The sequence below is a fragment of the Vigna umbellata genome, chromosome 3 (genome assembly GCF_029865625.1).
Source record: "Vigna umbellata cultivar VRB3 chromosome 3, Vumbellata_1.0, whole genome shotgun sequence".
Taxonomy (NCBI): Eukaryota; Viridiplantae; Streptophyta; class Magnoliopsida; order Fabales; family Fabaceae; genus Vigna; species Vigna umbellata.
The window spans coordinates 49631351-49654053 of record NC_142167.1 but is presented as its reverse complement, the minus strand read 5'-3'; the positions used below and the strand labels follow the sequence as shown (position 1 = coordinate 49654053).

Genomic DNA, 22703 nt, shown 5'->3' with positions numbered 1-22703 from the left:
GTAGGAATAATTTTTGCCTCGTATTGATTTTACATATAATAGGATAGATGACACTATAAGTTTCCATTCCCATTTTGAGATTGTATATGGGTTCAATCCATTAATACCTTTTGACCTTACATAAGTTTCCATCCCCAATTTTAAGACTGTATATGGATTCAATCCATTATCATTTTTTGACCTTATATCTCTTCCAAACTTTGTCTCTATGTTATGAAATAATAGTTTTAGAAAAACATAATTTGTAAAAGATTTTCACACCAAGTCGAAGACTAAGAAGGTTGGTTGATATGTTAAATATGCCAATAAGAAAATAAATAAATGATGTCATCCTTGAGCTTAAGCATTAAGTTTGACTTCATTTAATGAAAAACAAATTCCCAAGTTCAAACACTAACCAAGGAGTGATGAACCTTTCCAAGTCCCTAAAAGAATATATAGTAAGGTGAGATAGATCTACAATATTGATCATAAGCTAGGTCAAACCTTTTTAGGCCAAGTCAGCTCTTATTGACCAAAGGTCATTATGAAATTTTTAAAGAATTAAGAAAAGGGTTAAAATTCAAATATGCACATTCAAAGACCTATCTAAGCACAAAGAAAATAAATATTTTTTTTCTATTTTAATTTTTCTACAAGAGTAAGAGACAAATTATCTTAAAACATTTTAAATATCTAAAAACACAAAATTAACCATATTTTTACAAAAAAAAAAACTTATTTTCACACTTTAACAAAAAATCTAATATATTTTTAATTATTTAAAACCTAAAAGAGACTAAGAAAGAATTTTTAAGAAAGAAAAAGTGAGAAGAATGGAGGGTTAACAATACGCCATTAGCTTTGGTAATATAGAAGGTAGTTAGATGGACCAATAGGTAGGCAGGTCGGGGTACAGGTCGATAGGTAGTCTAACAAACCGTTAAGTAGTCACATAGATCACGATATGTACTCGACTAGACAACTTAGTAGTTGGCAGTTCATCATTTTGGTAAGCAACACCTAATCTTGATAGGCGACACATAACTTTAGTTGGTGACACCTAGTCTTAGTAAACAACACAACACCTAAGGTGTGTTCTGTCCAAAGTTGTCTTAGGACGAAATCAATTTGATAAAGCCGAAAAATACTTAGTAATATATAATACACCAACTCCCTAGTCTTTTTATGACATTGAAGGCGTGTAAAGAGCTTTAATAAAACAATAATGATAGTCGATCTTTCGTTAACTTGCCAAACATAATCTCTGTAATTAGTAATTGTTCCACCGAATTTTGCAAGAAAATTTGTACCTTTAGTTGTAACCTTATATGTATAGTAGTCCCTTAGTCTAAAGGAGTATAATGACGAAGATGTTTAAATGATGAGATATAAGATCTAACTAGATGAATAGTTGTAAGGTTGCATAAAAACGAAGTCATGTGACATAAAATTTTATTTGAGAATCCATGTCGAAAGAATAATTTTCTATTTTACAATGTAATTATCTATAATATAATATATCCACCACTTAATACCTCACTTCATTCACAATAATAGTAATAATAATACCTAAAAAATTATTAAAAAATTAACAAATTAAAAACTTTAACAACTTTCAAAATCTGATAAAACTTTTACCGGATTTTAACGGATTTCAAAATAAGTTGAAAGCTGAAACCTTGATCTTTTTTCTAATTGGATTTTCAAATTTGTGAATTCTTACATATTCAACTTACAGCTTCGAAATGCAAAAAATTTAACCATGCACCTAATTCTTGTCGCACAAAAAAAGTAGAAAAAGAAGAGCGACCATCAACATAGTGAGGAAGAAAAACACGAACCACCAACGAATAGTAGGAGACCAACACTGCACACCACAAGCAGCTAGACGAAGGAATGGAAACAAACTGAGAACACGAGCACGATGAAGGTGAAGGAGAAACTTAACAAAAGCATGTAAGACGAAGATAAGAATTATATGAAACTTCATAAAATTGGATAAATAGTAATTACCACTTACCAATTTTTTTTTCCTCTTCCTATTTACCGAGGGACAAATTCATGGATTGGAGATAGGAAAAGAACTCTTAGAAATGCAAGAAGAAACAACCTTACCGACCAAATACGAGACTATATAATTTATTTTTAAAATTTGAGAAAAAAGTATATAAATATCTGAATATAATGCTTTTTTTTGGTGCGAAAATTGATGATTGACGGTGACATCACGATCTCAGGACACTCTCACAAGGTGTACATTCTTTTTTTCACTCCTCTTCGTCACCAGAGCCAACCATGCTTTGGCAGTCATACTGTAGAACCGTGCCCTTCTACGTCGACCCTTCTAGAACCCCTTCGCCGCACGATTTCTCATTTCTCTATCCTTCCCGCGCCAAACGGCACCGTTCCACCTCATTCTCTCTGCACGGCCAGAGCCCGCGCCACACTTCTTCGCCAGTTACATCCAATACATGTCACGGATCGAACACGCCCGTTATTCTAGACTCGAGTTCGGATCCCACGCCGGAGAATGAGAATACCCGTTCGGATAAAAACCCGAACCGTTTGAGTCAAACCCGAAGTTGGAACTCTGTGTTCGGATTCCGAAAGCGGTGTCTGTGGCGGAGGATTCTGTTCCCATCGAGGAAAGTCAGAAACATCATTTTGCTGAATGTCACCACTTTTATTTACGGTAACCTTCCTTTGTTTCCTTCTCTTATCGAATCCCTCTGTTTTTGGAAAAGGTTGACGAAAATTAACTAAGGAAATTTATTGTAGCTGAAGAAGATGTTGTATCTTTGAGTGATTAATGCTTTTATTTGCGTATGCTTATGGCTATGTGCAGACTGGGGTGTGTAAAAATCATGATCTTACTAGTTAGATACTAAGATCTTACAATTTTACATTTCTGAGTCTCCAAACAATCCCAATTATAGGATGACACTCGATTTGTTGGGATGGGTCGGGATCACATGCTCAATTCTACCATTCAGCATCAAGAAAAACTGTTTTTTGAAGAAAAATTCGAAGACCCACAGCTTTCCTCCATTTTAAACTTTCAAACGGTCAAATCCACTATGTTCTGTATCTTGCTTTACATGTTTTTGCGACTGTATTTTGTATGACTTTTGGGAAGCTTTTATTATTTATAACTGAACTCTGTTTCAACAATATATTGCCTATTCATTATCTATAAATCTCTACAAGAAAATTTATGGCAGTATCAGCTGAAATTTCAGGTAAAACAGGAAAATTACAAGCTAAGCAACTGGTTGCATTGTTTTACCTTTTGATTTTGTTAGAAATATTGGAAATATACGATCATGTGTTATCAAATTTTAGAGAACTCATAATGATCTCATAGGATTTAATATTTTATTTTATGGTTTGTTTTCTTCCTTAATTAGGATCTTTGTAATTATAGGGATATCTTATTATAATAAGATTTATTAGAATATGATTTATAAACATATTATATCTTGTATTCCTACAATTATTTCTATTTATTACAATTAGCCTATACAAAATGAGTTATGCTGTGTAGTTCTTATTTCAGGATTTCTTGTATCCGTTTTTGTCTCTCTTTAACAGATTTATTATCATAGACCAAAACATGACCTCGACTGCGAAGTAAAGCATTAGTTTTCAAGAAATTATATTTTGTCCCATGTATAGTGTATCATGCATACCTGTATATTTGCAATTACATTTATTGCTTTGGGGTAAATTGCTATTAATGGATATTTTGAGTGTAGAAACATGTAATTTTTGAAATGATCTAGGTGCTTTTGTACATCTTGTGATCTTACTATTTCCTTGTCAATTTATTTTTAGCAAGTAACATTCCAGTTGTCAAAGAGGTTCAGGCAATTATGAATCCAGCAGCTTTCACATTTGTGCGCTTTGCTCTTTCTGCCATTCCTTTTATCCCATTTGTAGTGCGAGGATGGGGAGATTCTTGTACCAGAAATTCTGGCATAGAATTGGGTATCTGGGTCAGTCTGGGATATCTTATGCAGGCACTTGGACTACAAACCTCTGATGCTGGTCGTGCATCATTTTTATCTATGTTCACTGTGAGATAGTTGAATTTTACTTATTGTGTGAGTGACCTTTCCTTCATGAGTGTATTTTAAACAAGTTCTTCATGAATATGAGGGTGAAATAACAGGTTATTGTGGTTCCGTTACTTGATGGCCTTCTTGGAGCAGCAGTTCCAACCAGAACCTGGTTTGGAGCCCTGATGTCGATTGTAGGAGTTGGAATGCTGGAATCCAGTGGTTCATCTCCACGTGTAAGAGTGATCTTCATTTTCATTTTTTCCTTCATCTTTTATTCTCGTTTACACTGAGGTTTATGATACAATAAGCCTTTAAGTCATTATTCTCTGTTTCATGTGAGTAGAAAGGAGAGTAGAAATAGGGATATATTGGGTAATAAGAATGGAAGTATAGAGTACCAGAATGTTGTGCAAGAAAAAATGGCTCTAAAGTAAGGGATACTTAGCAGGTAAGAGTTCTTTGAGTGGGTGTTTAAATCGTGGAACACAACCTTGATATGAAGGGAATGGTATAGGTGGGGCACATCATGTGGATTGACTAGCGTGGATGAAGCCGTAGGGCATGGGTAGTATTTGGCTTACCTGATGTTTTTGCTTTCCTATTTTTGTACATTCTAGTTAATAACTCCGGTGGCTTGCTAATAGTTCTTACCCTTTATTTTTCACTTTTAATTCAGAACCTATCATATTAGTATATATGGCTAAGGACTATGGAGAAATATTACCTGAATGCTGTGAATACAGGTTGGAGATCTTTTGAACTTTTTAAGTGCTGTGTCTTTTGGCATTCATATGTTAAGAACTGAACATTTGTCAAGAAGAATAAATAAGGAGAAGTTTCTGCCCCTCCTTGGATATGAGGTTAGTTAGTTACTTGTCCATGCAATGCCACTTTTTTCTTTCCTGTTTATGTTTATGTGTATTTCAAAGCGAGACCGTTCCGTTTAACCTTTTACAACATTTACCCTTTTTAAAGTTTTAAATGTAGATTTGCGTTGTTGTTTTGTTTTCTGCAATATGGTATCTTCTTGGAGGTTACATTAATGGTTTCCAGCACCCCTTACCATCATCTTGGACGTGGAAAATGCTTACAGACTGGATGACTGGTTTTCCATGGATACCAGCAATTTATACAGGAATATTTTCAACTGGTTTATGCTTGTGGGTTGAGGTAAAGTCATCATTCTTGCCTCCCTCAGTGGGTGTTTATTATTATTATTATTTTTTTTTTTCATTTTTGACAATGAAAATACTTCTTTTCTCCATTTCATTATGTGCTTTTAGAAACAAGAATAATAAACAAGTCTTAGAGGGTGTTTATTATTATTATTTTTTTTTTCATTTTTAACAATGAAAATACTTTTTTTCTCCATTTCATTATTTGCTTTTAGAAACAAGAATAATAAACAAGTCTTAGAGGGTGTTTATTATTATTTTTTTTTTCATTTTTAACAATGAAAATACTTCTTTTCTCCATTTCATTATTTGCTTTTAGAAACAAGAATAATAAACAAGTAACAGTTTTTTTTTTTAATTATTAAAGGAAACTAAAAGGAACATGAGTATTATGGGGTGCCAAGCCGCACGTTGGTCTTATTAATTGATATCATGTCTCAGAAAGTACTATGATAGGGTGGGTTCCCCAAATGCTTGGCTACTTATTAGAAACACAAACTTAAAGTGAACAAAAGAAAAAGCCAAACCAAACATCCATAGGTTTTCCTTTTTTAAGAATTATTCTGTCTTGGTTATCTCAAATGAATGTCTGAGTTTTGAAATTAGGATTGATTTCCATTTCTCTTTGTTTCAGGAATTTTTTTTTTCTTTTTTTTGAGAAAGCATCTCAACTTCACTTTTGTGATCATCCAACTTTCCTATTACAACTTCGGGGTTGGCTACTTTATTTGGGATTGATTGCCATGCAATGATGGATTCATGTTGAGTTTCTCGAGGGAAATTCACCCCATGAGTTTTTGAAAGTATTTTAGTATAGTATATATTTTATAAAATTGCTCACATATTTGAAATATTAAAAAATAGTTAATCCTTATTATGAATATCTTTGAGCATTAATACGACTTAAGTTTTTTAATATGTTATTACTATTATCTTATCACTATTTTTCCCTTTGTTTTCTAGCTTCAAATATTGTATGAGATTTTTATTATCCTCCGTTCTGTGTCTTTGGCATCATTGTCCCCGTAATTCTTTTTCCAAAAAATATATTTTTTGTTTATCACCCAGCCGCCAATTCTTTTTCTATGTTTTCTTATAACTATGCTTTTCTTTGAGATGATTCATTTTTCTGATATAGATTTCTTAGATTCAATTGCAGTTGTCTGCAATGTCTGATGTATCAGCTACAGAAACAGCTATAATTTATGGTCTGGAGCCAGTTTGGGGTGCTGGTTTTGCATGGTTTCTTCTTGGTGAAAGGTGGGGTCTCACAGGATGGGTTGGTGCTGCCCTTGTGCTAGGTATGGTAATGATTTGAATGTCCCAGTTGTATTATTCACTATTTTCTGATTCTCTTAAGGTATGACTACCTGGTTGACCATATATTTTAGTGAGTCTAAGGTTTGACATAATGGAATGCACTAATAGCTATCAAACACCGTGACCTCTGTAGACTTGTGTGTCGTTGTGTTTGACACTTTGGGCATGACATTTGTCAGACATGCTTTTGACATGTGTCAAATTATTTTTTGAGCTTATACACTTCGACACAGTTTGGGCACAAGTAAAGAGAGTGAACAAACGCTTAGTCTTGGTTAAACATTTCAAGACAGTGCTATAACAAAAAGTTAAAGAAATTAAAGAAGACAACTTATATTTAAAATATTGTAGGGGTCATAATTTTTTGAGGTTTGTTTTTGTACGAAGACTTAACTAGTTATTTGAACTATTAGGAAAATTGTGAACTTAGCAAATATATTTTTAAGTGAGAATTCTATTAATCTTAGTTCTCAATAACCATTTTTGTGATGTTGATTATATAAATATGTCAATGGTGTTACCATGTCCTATATTTAAGTCACTAATTGTTGTAGTGTATGTGTCAGTGTTGTTTTCTTGTTAGAGTTAATACTTCGTACATTTTGAGTATAGCATATGATACAATCAGCGACAATCAACATGAAAGGGAGGAAATTAGAAAGGGAAGTCCATAACAGAGAGAAAGTATATACAAAACTGAAAGTAGAGAAATTAGTTACAAAATAGAAAGTAGTTACAGAAAGAGAGAGAGGGAAGTTTGTGAATAGAAATGATGTTAAGGTGTAGAAAATTTTGTTTCGATATTGGAAGTTTGAGGGAGGGCTCTCTGACTTGGGCCGTAGGCCATACTTGTATTTTCTTTCATTACAAAATTAATACTATTTGTAAGTTCTCATCAACAGTGAGAGAGTTTGGGAGACATGACTGCACAACGTTTGGTTGCTTTAGAACCTTGCCTTTTTGTTGTTGAGGTGAGTCTTCAAAATTAGGAGGCACCAATGAGGGAACAAGATGCTGGGTCCATGATCATGAAGTGACTCTAAAGGATCATACTGTTTAGTTGGGCTCCTTATTGTCTAGTGTTGAAAAGATGGCCAAGTCCCTTTTGAAGCTCTCCATGGTGAAATATGGTAGAGATTCCAAAGACAACAATCGTTGATGCCAGGGTTGGACGTGGGTTCACATGGTTTAACGAATGGCAGTGGGTTTTGTCCTTGCAATATCAGACGATCTTCTTTTATCAGCCAAATGAGTAGAGTTGCTGCAGTTCACCGACAACTTGATATGATAGATCATAAAGTTAGAAACCTATATTTGCAGTACAAGGAACTCCATCGAAGATGAAGATTCAATTAGCAAAAATATGTAGGGAGGGCATGGCGTGGGATTGGTTCAAAATCCTACATGATTTTTATCCTATGTTAAATTGGAAAGTCCTTATGTGCTCAATGACAAATAGTTATGATTATAGTAGAAGAGTATGTTGAACCTTTGAAGTCCTTATGGCCCAGGTTCCTCCCATGTCAGAAAATGAATATAAGGGTTTTTTCTTAGGAACTGAAGGAGGATATTCGACTGGAGGTGTTGGCCTTTGAATCTCCCAATTGTCATAAACTAATCTCAGTTGCTTGACTCAGAATTGTTAAGATAAAATTGTCTATAAGACTTATATGTCTAAACGTTTTCATGTTTTGAAGTTTAATCAAATAACATTAAACGAAGAAACAATCTGAAAATTCTTGACCAGAAGAATAGGATAGGCAGAAACACAAGTCTAGGAACAAATCCCCAATCATCCAACAACATAGAAAAGTCTTAGAAAAATGCTTAGGAAAACAACTAGGTTAAAGCTTCCAGACGTAACACTAAACGACTTACATGTCAAAGCGTCTAAGAGAGTTATGCTAAATGCATAAGTTTTACTGTACCCAATGGTATTCAGATGAACTCTTGAAAAGTGAAAGGGTGTCAAGACAATGTCTTTGACTAAACCCTTTAAAAGCCTTAAACAAAGATCCAAAAACTTGTAGAAGAAGAAAAGTGCGAAACGCTCTAGCTCTAAAAGGGCAATATCTCAAAAAGTGTTTACAAAAGACTAGACAATACCATAAGCTGAGATCTTTACTTCGTCCAACGATGAAGTTCTTACTTAACATTTGGTATCTTAAAGAAAAACCTAAATGATAAACACAACCTCAACCGTGAAAATGTAAAAAACATTTTGTTGTTATGAACAAGCATTAAATGTCATTAAATGGTTAACATTTAAAAATAACAAAAGTGATAAGGGATAAGACATATCTGCTGCATACACAATTTATTCTATTCTATGCAAATAACTTACTACACGCATCCACATGCTTTATTTGAAATATATCAGAAGTTATAAGTTGCAACAATCCTCAATAGTTATCTCAGTTTAAAATGCTGAATTAGAAGGGATGTTGTCTAATTTTCCTAACCTACTCTTACTAGACAGTGGTTGCTTGGGAGTGGTTGATTCCCTGGGATTGGATGTGACCAAAACAAAATAATTTGGTGTATGATTGGGAAATGGTACCGGATGTTCATCTAGTGACCTCTCTGGAGCCTTGGAGCTAATAGTTTGGCAGTATACTTTTGTAATCAAAAGCGTATGTCTTGGATTTGGAACGCATAACATAATGTTTGGTGTAGAGTGGTTGGAAATATCTGGCAAAATCACCACAGATTGGCAGAAAAAGACATTAAGCTTTGAGGATAGTAATAGGTGTATCAAACTCAATGATTTTTCATATACAAGAAAACCATAATACCCGAGCATTGTAAAGATTCTTGAAAGCATGTGTGTTATCTATGAAATCGTCTTGCAAAAGGTCAATGAACAAGATGAAGTACAATTTGAGTGAGCAAACTACGGGAGGAGAGGAATATCAGAGAAGACAACCCTAATTTTTTCTCTTTCTTATTCTCTTTGGGCCAAACATTTATCAGACTAGATTTTTTTTTTCCATTTAATAAACGAGCTGGATCATAGAATCCAGCAGAATCCAACCATTTATAACATTCATTTTTTTATCATTAAAGAAGACTATATTATAAATGGAGTACTTGGGGTACTCCAACCCTTGTACATGATATTTACAACAGGAATTTTGATAACATAGTTTGTAATGCTATTGCAGCAACATTGTGGTCACAAGGTGATAATTCCTGATATGCGAGCCTACGTTTTGTTTTTGTTTTTGTTTTTTTTTAATTTTATATTCAATATTTTTTTTGTAGGGGGAAGCTTAACAGTGCAGATATTTGGAAGCTCAAGTGTTTCGGATAAAGAACAAAAACGAAGTAAGAAAGTTGACAGCCGAACGATTTCTGACAAAAAGAATGGTTTGTCTACATCCACTGTAATGGTTAGATCCAGGACGGATGTCTCTGATCTTTTCAAGTAGTATCCTTCATCGCTTCATCTATATATTTTTGGCTGACATGAATCATTTGACATAATCAAATAATCATATTTATATGGAGTTTGTGTATGGAGAAAATAGGTACTATAAAATCCATGATGCATATGTCTTAGTTTGGTATGACCATGTGGCGAGTTTGACTTCTTTTGCTAGACAGGGTAGAATAGGGTTCTAAGGAGAATATTTTAAAATTTTAATATTCAATTATATAGTTAATTTTCACAGTCATTCATTAAATCAAATATACTATGTTTTCTCTAAATTTTACAATACAGGTAAGTTAAGGTCGAAATAAAAAAGATGTAAAGAGTTATTTGTGACACCCGGACACTGACGAGGGCGGAGATTGTCGATGTAAAAGGCATGAAGTGCAAGGGGCACAAACAAGGAGTCGTTCCTGGCAGGTTTCCAGTGAAAAGGACACATGGATGAATTGAACATACACCAAAATGAGAGGGATCTAGAGACTGTATAGATATGAGACTATACAGTTGAAGGATAACTTAAAGAGATTGATTTGGCTACTCATATTATCGAAATGCATTTGTTTTTCGATAGCCTAACCCATAAGAACTTCATGGTTAAGCGTGCATATTGAAAAGTCTCGTGTTGATGTGTGTGAGTAGTCAATATTCTCTCTAAGTTATCGGAAACGTTACATTATTCATAGATTAAAATATTAAATAATAAATAATCCAGTTCTCTAAATATTGAAATCCTATTTAATCTAGTTTGTATTTAATAATTAATTCAAGATTCAATTGATTTTTAATTTAATTTTAAAATTAGAATTGTAATTTTAAATCACAAAAGAGGAAAATTGAAATAAAAAAGTAAAGGAATGATAAGCGATATAAAACTTAACTATTTATTTAATTAATTTTAGTTACGTATAAGGATGGACAAAATTAGCTTAATTATACTGAACAGTTAAAAATTGTAATAAGTCAAAATATAGTTTGTTTGAATTAAATTGAACTAAAAAATAATTTAAACAAATTAAATTAAATTATTTTGTTTTATTAAATTGTATTAAACATGAATTCAACTAAATTATTATATATATATTAATCTATTTTTGAATTATATAAACTGAATTACATTATCTTTATCTTCGAGTTGAACCGTAATATTTTTAAATTAAAAAACTAAACATTCACTTTATTCATAATATAGGTTTAAAAAACAATACAAAATAATAAGAAATATTTGTTTATGTTCAAGAATATATGTTTTTCGATAAATAACAAAATTCGAATAATTAATACATCTTTAAATATAAGTGGTATTATAACATACAACTTATTAACACATCTTTAATCATTAATCATCTAAATTAATAGTCTCATTTCATCCTTGAAATGTTTATTTTACAAAAATAAAATAACATTTAATAATTTGAAATTTTAAAATTTAAACTAAAAAAATATATAAATTTTTCATCTAAACTTACCTTATTCAAATTTATCAAGTTATTTAAATCCTCATAAAAAAAGTGTGAAAAAATCATTCTTTTTTATGCAAACAAGTACTTCTTAGATGTTAGACAATTATAATAAAAACTAATTACTCTTTTTTTTTTTACTGAATGTACAGTCTGATATGGTAAAGAAGAGAATGATTAACATCTCCCAATGTCATGTCACTCACAGTTAATGTTTTAAAGGTTTCATTTTATTATTAATGTAGTTGAATCTTTTTATTTTTCAACCACTTCTCTTTGTTTATTAAATATTTATTATTGTTTTCATGCTCCCGAAGTCTACACTTTTATAAATATAAAAATTATTTTTGTAATTTAAAAATATAAATATAGATCACACAATGAAAAGTTTATTTTTTACTTCCAGACTATATAATCTAAAATTATACATTTTAAAAAGTAAAAAAAAAATTAATTATATAATTTAGAAATAGAAATAACTCTGGTTTGTGATTTAGTTAGAAGAAAATAGATTTAAAAGAATTAATAAATTAATTGATTGTTATCGAAAATAGGACACGGCGAAAAATAAATTGAATTATAAAGTCAAAAATATTGGAAAAAAGAAAAAACTCAATTATGTGATAATGTATTAAATAAGTAATTATTTTAAATTATTTATTTAAAAACTACTTATTTTAAATTATTTATTTAAAAACTACATATTTTAAATTTAATCAAATTTGCTCAAAATTTATCTTCATGGGTTCCGTTGATGTCATTTCAATCCTTTATAATTTTTTTAATGTATATTTGAGATGCTACATATAACTTGGTAGTACAGACACAAGAATCTCTTTTTAGTGCAGTGATGCTTATAATAAAAATAATATAACCCACTTTTTATTGTCTTACGGTTCCATGTGATATGACTACACTACAAAATATAAAGGGACCAATTATTTATCTATTTACTTAATCATATGAATAATTAAATTCATTTTAAATATTTTATAGATTTGAGAATAAAAATGGACGAATTATTATCTATTTATTTAATAATATGAATAATTAAGCTCAATCTAGATATTTTCTTAATTACTACACAGAATTGAATTAAATTTTATGTGAAGAAGGATTAAATAAGTTATATTATTGGCAGCATCTCTGATATTATAGAAGCCTGGCCAGAATATGAAAAAGGAAAATGCTCTGTCAGTGGTACTACACTACATAACAAAGCATATATCCCATTAACAACTAACCATTAAATTGTCAAAATCATTATTTTATTGGCATGCATATAGTTAAACCAAATAGCTTATTTGTTTATAATTTCTTTATTTTTCTATTTGTCGTCTATAATATAAAACTACAGTCGAAGCTTTGTATAATATTATTAAAAACCAATTCAGTTATATTAAAAACAATCCAAGAAAATAGTTTATGCTTAACATTCATTATATATTCCTCAACACAAAATTATGTATAGGATATGTAAACACTAATATTTAAAAAAAAAATCTAGCAAAAGAGGGAATATAATTCCACCAAATATATCATGAGTGCATGAATAAGATAGAAAAATTGAAAAAAAAGGACATGTCATTCCTAGAAGAATTATCAGAAGCATGATAAGACAGCAAAAATGTTCTTATTCAACAACAAATTATTTTGTTTAGTATGTATTTCCTAAAATTTAATTCTTGCCTATTTAGGTGCAAATAATGTTTAGAATAAGTTTTAGTTGGACACTTCTCAAGCTGCATATGGAGCTGCCAAACGAATGTAAAGGAGTGCAAGAAGAAAGGAAAACAAGTGCATCACTCAAGCTTAAATTGATGCGACTTTGACCAGAGAGATGAGGAAAAAAAAGTAATATAAAACATGATATATATATATATATATATATATATATATATATATATATATATATATATATATATATATATATATATATATATATATATATATATATATATATATATATATATATATATATATATATATATATATATATATATATATATATATATATATATATAACCTCAAGTTAAAACAAAGATGAAGATGAATTTATATATATATAATTGGTAAAAGGTCTTTTAGAGTAATATAAAAAGTAAATTTGTGAAAACTTGATCAAGAATAAATAATATTTTATCATTGTGAATACTTATGTGCGTTGCCCTTCCTACCCAAAACACATACTATTCTTTTGGCCAAACAATAATGATTAAAAGGATACTTGAACTCTTAGAATTCAGATTTTCCTATATTTATTTGTTGTGATTTTTGGCTATATATGAGCTTGAATTGTTTTAAAATTAGAATTAAATATTTCAATATAAATAACGACTAGCATTTTTGAACTTTCAATGATCAAATGTTTTATTGGAATTTATCTAGGAGATTAATATATATGCTTATTCAACCTCAAGTAGTAAATCACCTATTTTCCTTCCATCTCTTGCATATCTGGAGTCTTTTTCACTTTTTCTATTTTTGATTTCTGTCTTATTTCTTATGAAATCTTATGCATGTTGATATGTCTATTTATCTACTTCTTTCATCATACGTTATTAAATTTCATTCATAGTTGTTTCCAATCCATTTTTCTATTCTATATTACCCCTTCAATGGAATCCTTGAATAGATCTTATTGTCATATTACTTCACAATAAAAAAAAAGTGAAAATGGAATTCATAATGGAAATTTGAGTATGATAATAGTTTTTGGTGTTCTAAGTTTCAAATGCATCTACATGTTTATTTTTTCTCTTAGGTCACATTTGTCAATCATTGAATTAGACATATTGAATGTCCATTCTTTATCATACAGTCTATCCTAAAACAAATAAAATAAATGAAAAAAAGAAAAACAATATATGACAAAAGAAAAACAACAAATACAAAAGAAATAAAATAAATACAAAAGAACAAGTTGATTCTCTAATTTTTCTATAGTTAAATTATTTACTTTCTTATCATATCATTATCATTTATTTAATTTATAAACAGAGATCTCAAATTAAATAAATAATTTATGGGTGGGTTCGGCTCAACAGGGATTTAACTTGGGTGAATCAGATTCTTAGTAGGTCAGATTCAGTTTTAGCCCATATCAAAATTTACAATTTTTTTAAAACCCAATCCGGCTCAAACTTGTGGTGAGCCGGATTGGTCCACGAGTTTTAATTCGTTTTGACAATACTAGGTGCATACTAGAACGTGTTCCTTAAATTTTCTTTTTCTTTCACACTAGTACATGTGCTTTTTATAAAGATAGAAGACTTTCTTTTTCATGAGTTTCTCTCTTTCCATAAGGTTCCAATTTTATTTACAATGTTTAATTATCATCAATTAAACTGGCTTTTGCAATAATATTAGACAACTAACTTATCCAAATGCGATAAAATTAGCTTTTAAAAATTAAAACCATAAATCTCATAACTAGATCGAATCAATTGATTTCACTGAATTCATTTGAGAATCATTCCCTAGGATTTGTCTGGGTTGTTTTGAAGGGATTTAGGTCAATCAAATTTCAATATGATTTTAACAACTAAATCTATTCAAAGTGAGTTCTTTGTACTAAGGCTAACAAATACTTGGCTTTACAATAATGGGTGTTTTTCATGTCTCGGTATCGATGCACAACACTAATTTGAGAATCAAGTAATTGATTTGATGAACTAGGTTCACCCAATAAATTTGATTGTTTACTCATGTGAATATCTGCAAGGATCTTGAACATCATAATCAATCTTTTTTGGTAAAATGAGAAAGTAGAGCATTCTATAAAGGTGGAGATTCATTAACCCATTGTCTTAAGGTGTTTTTGGTAGAGAATAATGTCAATTCTTTATGTGGTTAGACTCAAATCTCATTGGTATTATGTCTCCTAGTTAAACCCTCCTTTATAAACCTAACAATATGTGTATGCATGAATTGACATACTTATGTATGAGGTGTGATTTTATAACAAAACAAATATATGTGTACTAAGAGAGATTGTCTTACTTTAGTAATGGTCTAAGTCATGTAAAGTAAGATATCTAATTATGAGAATTTATTATATCATTAATCACATGTTAGTGTTTGGGAGAGTGAATCATAACATATTTTGAGGAATGAATAATGATGTACTTTAAACTTATCATAATCCATGTAGTCGATGTTACATACTTGTAATACTTAAATGAGTCAAATATTAAATTTTTAATGAAAATATTTAATATAAGTCTTCTAAAATATGTTTGTAAATATTCTTTTTGATAGATATATATATAGTCCTTTCTCATATATGCTTTGGCGTTACATATCTTTAATTAATATAATAATTTTTTAGTTTAATTTTTCAGTTCAACTTATTCAACTATTAAACATTAGACCAGTACCTTAACCAGTTCGATTTTTAAACCATTGCTCAACTGTCCTGTTATTTATGTGATTATTATATACGTAGAAGAGATGAAGTAATTTCTCTAGGGGAAGTCGATATCAAAGAGAATTTTTCAGATACCTTGAATTCGTGAATCTTGACTGTTATGATTTCCAGAAATAGTAAATTTTGTATTTCGTAAGGAAAAATTACTAAGAATATTCATAAAATGTGTTTAGAAATAAGGGAATAATGTGTTATTGTTTTTTAAACGAAAAATCTATTCATTATCACTTTTAAATGATCTAATAATAATAGCAGCAATAACATATTTTTTTAGTAAACCTTTTATTTTAAAATGGAAAATTAAATTCTCACCTTCAATCTTAATTAAAATCTATTCTCGAAAAAAAAAGATCTTTTAGAAATATTTTTTTCTTAAAAAAGTAAATATTTTTATTCTCGTCTTCATATCCTTAAAATATTAATAGTCTCCTACTATCACACGTGTCTCTTCAAATAATTCTCATAAAATTACTTTTTATGGTAACAACGTTTTTGGTTAAATAGTTTTTTTTATCTCACTGTAATAATATTTCTATTTTAAATTTTCTTAATTTAGTTCTATATTTTTATCTAGTTAATGTAATTTCATAACACAAATTGAGAATAAGGAGTTATGACAACTCGTAATATAAAATAGAGAAATTAAAATTAAAAAAAGTATTTTAATAGTTTGAGTAGATAATTCATTAACCCGTTAAATTAAAAAAGAAAAAAAGAGAAGAAGAAAGAAAGCATGAGATGAATAAGAATATATATATTGAGAATTTAAAAATTGATGTGACTTATTCAAATAATTAATAAATGGAATAATAAGATTGAAGTTTTGTGTGTGTATATATAGAGAGAGGGAAGATAAGAAGAGATAGAAAGTAGAAGTGAAGTTGAGGTGATCGATCTGAAAGGTATGGGTAAGGCTGAAATGTGTGTCCTTGAAGAAAGGGTAGAACTGAAATCGAGTGCTGAGAAGTTCTTCATGTTTCTGAAAAGCCAAAATCAGCAAATTCCAAGCAACGTACACAGTGAAAAGCTGCATGCTGTTGAGATCCACGAAGGAGAATGGAACACTCCAGGCTCTGTCAAGCTTTGGAAGTATAATATAGGTATTATTATTATTATTTATTATTATTATTACTAGAATAGTTAAATAGTTATTTTTTTTATAGAAAACATATTTATAGAAAACCAAAAGAATTATGGTAAAATAATGAAAATTCAGCAAGCGCATTTTCAAGTTTATATGCTCAAATCGTTTTTTAAATTTTGTTAATTATAAAAATTAAATTAGAAAAAGCTCACAATTTCAAAGACTAAAGTGATTGTTTAGTTATTATTTGTATTATTATTTAACGAAGTTAATGAAATATACCACATGCATGATGCATTTTTTTTATTTGTTGTATGTTTATTTATTTTTAACTGATTCAATTACTCATTTAGTTTCTACAATTTATAACTTTATTCTTTCGGTTTCAATATTTAAAATCATACTTTTCAACAGATATTATTTATTCCATTTTAGTTTATGGATATTATTTTTGAATCCTAATTGTTTAAAATATTAGAGACAAGAGATTAAAAGTAGTGTATACATATAAGGGATAAAAAATTATTAATTTCAAGTGTAAGAGCTAAAAGATAAGATTTGTTTAAGTAATAACTTATAAATGAATACTTATACCACTTTAATTTAATTAAAATTTACTGAAAGTATGTATGTTCATATTATCAAACAATTGCAGACTTTTTAATTTGAAAATTGTAGTTAAGGTTATTTCTTATCGAAGGACGGTAAAAAAAATGATAAATAGACATAAGAAAAAGAAATGGTGAGCTCCTATATAAAATTAACCCGTAAAAAAAATTAAAAACATTGAATAATATAAAGTTGATACAAGATCATATAATTTGTTAAATTATGACCATATAACATAAAAAATATTGTTTTTTAATAGTCAAATATATAATAAGATTGTATAAGATCTCAAATTACAATATTTTTTGTTGATTGTTTTGTCAGAGGGAAAAGAGGAAATATTCAAGGAAAGGGTTATAATTGATGAAGTGAACAAGAAAATAACTTATGTTGCTGTTGGAGGAAATGCCTTGGAGTTATACAAAAGCTACAAGGCCATTGTGAAGGTTGAGAAAGGAATATTGAAACTGAGAATAGAATATGAGAAGTTCAATGAACACATCCCTCCACCAAACAAATACCAGCAATTTATCATTAATATCGTCAAAGACATTGATGCTAATTTAGTCAAAGGTTGATGTCGATTTACTTTCTAATTCTGGAATGTTGATTTTAAAGTTAGTAGCAATATGCTATTTTCAGCATATTTATTTTATCCTTCCATGGAATGTGTCAAGCTCTTATTTAAAAAAAACACGTGGTTTTATCTAGGCTTAAAAAGTTAGTTTCTTTAAGCCATTTATCTTATAATAATGTATCAAAAGTGTGTAATGTTGATGTATGAATAAATGGAGCTTTGGATATTGTATGGTCTTGATAATGGAAAAGCCTAAGAGGATGAATGTTAGGTTTTTCTTATATTTACTTTATGTAAATATAAAACGACGTAATATTGGAAAATAATCTCTAATTTAATAAATTAAAATTATTATATATTTACAAATTAAATTATTCTATTATAATTAATAATTAAAATTTATTTTATAAGTGTTAATAATTTAAATTACAATAATATTATATATTTACCTGTTTTAAATAATTAAATTATTCTTTTATTAATTTTAATTTAAAAATATATATTAATGGACCAGAGATGGAGCAGATTGGAAAAGCCAACCTTGTCGAGATTGACCCACCTTATCATGCCTTCTTAAAAGTGTATATGATTTAGGTAAATCTCTTTTCTAATAACCTTTTCATTTATAGCAACTTTTTCTTATGCATAAATGGACCAACTTTGTAGGGTACTAAAAATGACCCCAAAGATTAACATATTCAAGACATGGACGATATTCTAAAATGAGTTAGATAACACATTATCATAGAAGAAAACACTGACATGAGAAAATGACAGAGAAAAAGCACTACAGGCTCTTTCTCAAATGATAATTTGATTTTTTTAATTTAAAAAGTAACTATATTATACTTAAATTTTGATAAAATAAAAATATAAATTAAAGTGAAGCGTATACATATGTTATTTATCCTTGTGTAACATAGTTAATTTAATATTATTATTTTATTATAAAACATAGGTGTAATATTAAGAACATAATTATACTATATATATATATATATATATATATATATAAATTTTATTTATGTAATTATGTTCTTAATATTACTTTTTTGTGTAACGTTTAGTGATGATAACGGGTCGGACATGGATAGTGTCAATCCGCAATCCGATCCATCGAATAAAACTGTACCCACTACTCGATCTGTTACCTACGCGGATATCCGTTTAGAAAATACTCGCGGATATTTTAAAATTCGTAGTACAAAAAAAAATATTTTATACGTTTTTAAAATAAAATATAAATAAAATTACAAAAAATATATATAATATTATATAAATTAAATTAAATATAAATTAAAATTTAATTTTAATTAAATTTAACCTAATAAAATATAATTTAATTTTATTGTTAATTACATTTAATTAAAAAATATATAAATTAATTTTTTTTTTTATTTTTTGCGGGTAACTAGTACTCGCGGGTCGGATAATACACTACTCGTACTCGACCCGTTTAGAAACGAATATTAAAATACCCGCTACATGTTACCCTACGGATAATAAATATTCACATATAATAACTATCCGTAACATATTTTATCCACAGATACCCATATCTACATATTTTTTTACCATCCTAATAGGATTTAATAAGATGACAAGGTAGCCCGTACCGAAGTCCAAAACAAAAGAAGAGGAAAAACAAATACTTCTATTAATTTATTTAATCTTAAAATATATGCAATCTCTTTTGGTACAAGTACATCAAAATAGATTAAATTAATACCCTATTAATGTATGGAGTTGTGAGCTTAGGTTTCAAAGTTTGATATACGAAAACATGGTCAAAGTTTTATATGTGATAAGCCCTTGAAACCAACAACATCAACCCACTGAATTTGCACAACCACTTCACCCCTCTCAACATTTTTCAATCTCAAAATCATTTTTTGGACAATATCACCATCATTCCAAACACAACTGCTCTCTTCAGCAAGGTAATTACTTCTATTCGGTTGGATCCTCTTCACTGCGCAACCATTTGGGAGGTTTTTCAATTCCATCTTCTTACACTTAAGAAAAGGTATGAAGTCTATTTCTGCCTCACCCATTTTGTCATCCACAGTGAAAGTGTCTTTGTCATAAACTGTCTACGTACAAAAACAAAATGCAAAATATTCATACAAATCTATGAGTACTTAAAAGAAGAAGAGAAAAATCAAGTGTCATGGAAAATAATACAAAGGTTACATTCACTTATGTCATGGGTATGGGTAATTTGTGACATAAATGTAAAAATAATGAAAAAACATATTTTTTAATTTAATTTTTTATTTTAGATTTAGAAAACATAAAAACTTAAAACTTATAAAGTTTTCAAATATTAAAGATAAACAAGTATTATTTAAAGAAAACGAAAAATCTTATTTGGTTAAAAGAAGGTTGGTGAAAAATATAATTGATCAAATGCTATCTTTTGTAATCAATTTCGTACGAGTTTTGATTTAAAGAACAAGGTAATTATTCCATGCTGAAATAAATTACTTGTTGGTATAGTGGTTTGCATAGTAATTATTCTAAGCTTTTGGAAATCAAAATATTCTTATACAATTAATTACAATATTGGATTAGCCGATTCTTTTGGAATAATGGGTTAAACAATGTAAAATGAATTAAACTAAAAACATCTTAAACATGTTCACTTAGTATAACAAAATGAACGTCATAATTGATAAACGTAATAATCAACAAAACCAATTATACGGTCGTTATAAAAAAAAACTTATAAATAATAGATGGTTCTACTCGATTAATGAAAACAAAAATAAAAATAGTTAGAGAAAGAAGCGTAAATTTTGAAATATACATATACTCAAAATCTTACAAGTTATATAACAAGGGGAAGTAGTTTTCTATGTAGATTAATTAAATCCTAATGAAAAATACGGTTTTTATGTCATATAATTTACAGTCTACTATAAAGAATTAAATATTAAAAAACCATGATGAAATTTTTGTAAATAAGAGTAATATTTGTATCTCAAATCCCTTATGATTGTCGGGTCTTATAAAGTCTAACATACGTCGAATTTTATAAGGTATGACGTAAATGGATTTTCTTACATTTGATACCAAGTGGTATGATGTAAATGATTTTTTTTAAATGTTGCATACAATTTTTTTCCTCACTTTTTTTTTCTCGGATAACTTATGTGCACAACTTCTCTTTTATCTGGTGGTAATCTTGGGTGTGATGGAAACTTTGTTTGTGACTAACACAACTCTTTTAATAGGTTGTAAGGTGAAGTTTGTATAGCAGATGGAACAACATGTCCAACAAATAATAAATATTGTTAGAATAGATTCTAACTATGACTTTGATATTATGTTAAGAAGTAGATTTTAAATTTAACTCAATCCTATAAAATCGATTTGTAAAATGAAGTTTACACTCACTTATATACTTTACATTAATCTTATTTCTAATCGATGTAGGACTTCTAATATATATATATAACATGATAAAGAAATTCATATATTTGTAAAAAGAAAAACATAATGTGACTTGTCTATAGTACTTTGTATAAAATTAATCATTGGTAATGAAATCGGGTCACGTATTGTATAAGATACAAATTTATATTTCAATTTGTGTGAGTTATAAATTTATGTTTAATATTTTAAGATATTTTATCGATATTATTATAAGTTAATTTTAATTTTAATTTTATTACGATAAGATTTTCTTTTTATTAAGATAATATATTTTTTTTTCTGTTAATGTAGATTGCATGAGAACTTACCAGATGTAATGGGGTATTAACATCCTTTACGTAAAGGGTCATTTCTTCATCCCACGTAGGATTGCAGTTGCTTTTTATAACACGCGTCTTCAGCTTCTGCATGAGTTATGAGATAAATGTTTAGACTTATAAAAAAGGTGATAAACTTTTCTATAAATACTTTTTAATTTTAATTTGTATATAAACTAATTTTACTTTATGGAAAATTAGTTTTACTGTTAACTATTTATAGGAAAAAAAAACACTGTTCAAATATATTCTTAACGGTCCAAAAAGTGTTTTATCTGCAAATTTTGATCAAAATATGTAAAATTTTATATTGAGAGGTTGCTGGGAGTGTTTCTTCCTATACTTTCTCACATTTTTTTCTTTCTGTATCCTTACACAGACATACAACCAAACATGGTTAAGAAGATGAACACAGAAGAATGATTATTGATGAAATGAAGGTTTGAAAGCAAAAGAAAAGATAGGGTTGGAAAAGGTGTAAACCTGATCACCCATTGTGACGACGACATAAGGATCACTGGCATGAGAATCACGAATTGCAAGATTAATGCCTTTTATGATTCGAAGTTTGAGAATACCTAACACACTATTGTCCATTGAAACACACCTTCTTCTTCTTCCCTCGAAAACAAACACTTTGATGTCTAAACACAAGATTTTTTTACGAAGGTTTCATTTTTATTTTTAACAGTTTTCGCTTACATTCGAAATGTGTGGTTCCTCCTGTTTCAAGACCCTACAAACAGGCTCAATCGAACAATATATATATATATATATAAAGTTAGAAAAATAATATTTGAACAACCTGTTTTGACAAT

General features: G+C 28.9%; 3 protein-coding genes across 5 annotated transcripts; 2 read left to right on the top strand and 1 right to left on the bottom strand.

Moving 5' to 3' along the window:
• The first annotated feature begins 2183 nt into the window (after nt 1–2183).
• Nucleotides 2184–10579, top strand: LOC124844641 (uncharacterized). 3 transcript variants are annotated; one of them, XM_088110897.1, is made up of 8 exons: nt 2184–2674; nt 3817–4058; nt 4154–4276; nt 4787–4903; nt 5031–5213; nt 6366–6519; nt 9803–9968; nt 10263–10579. In XM_088110897.1, coding segments are annotated over exons 1-8 (1383 nt in total). In that variant the 5' UTR covers nt 2184–2277; the 3' UTR covers nt 10264–10579. The 3 variants fall into 3 exon arrangements, with proteins under 3 accessions (XP_087967023.1, XP_087967022.1, XP_087967024.1); XM_088110896.1 differs by lacking the exon at nt 10263–10579 and having other exon boundaries at nt 2185–2674; nt 9803–10215; XM_088110898.1 differs by lacking the exon at nt 10263–10579 and having other exon boundaries at nt 2187–2674; nt 6378–6519; nt 9803–10043.
• Nucleotides 10580–16736: 6157 nt separating this feature from the next.
• LOC148202831 (MLP-like protein 328) lies at nt 16737–18354 on the top strand. Its single transcript, XM_088110731.1, has 2 exons — nt 16737–16960; nt 17878–18354. The coding sequence occupies exons 1-2, from the start codon at nt 16765–16767 to the stop codon at nt 18129–18131; spliced, it is 450 nt and encodes a 149-aa protein (XP_087966857.1). The 5' UTR covers nt 16737–16764; the 3' UTR covers nt 18132–18354.
• A 1563-nt stretch (nt 18355–19917) lies between these two features.
• On the bottom strand, nt 19918–22485 carry LOC148202830 (protein C2-DOMAIN ABA-RELATED 9-like). The gene is made up of 3 exons (XM_088108178.1): nt 22369–22485; nt 21877–21972; nt 19918–20223 (listed from the first exon to the last, which is right to left on the bottom strand). Exons 1-3 carry the CDS (start codon nt 22480–22482, stop codon nt 19918–19920), a joined length of 516 nt encoding a protein of 171 aa, XP_087964304.1. The 5' UTR covers nt 22483–22485.
• Nucleotides 22486–22703: the final 218 nt, after the last annotated feature.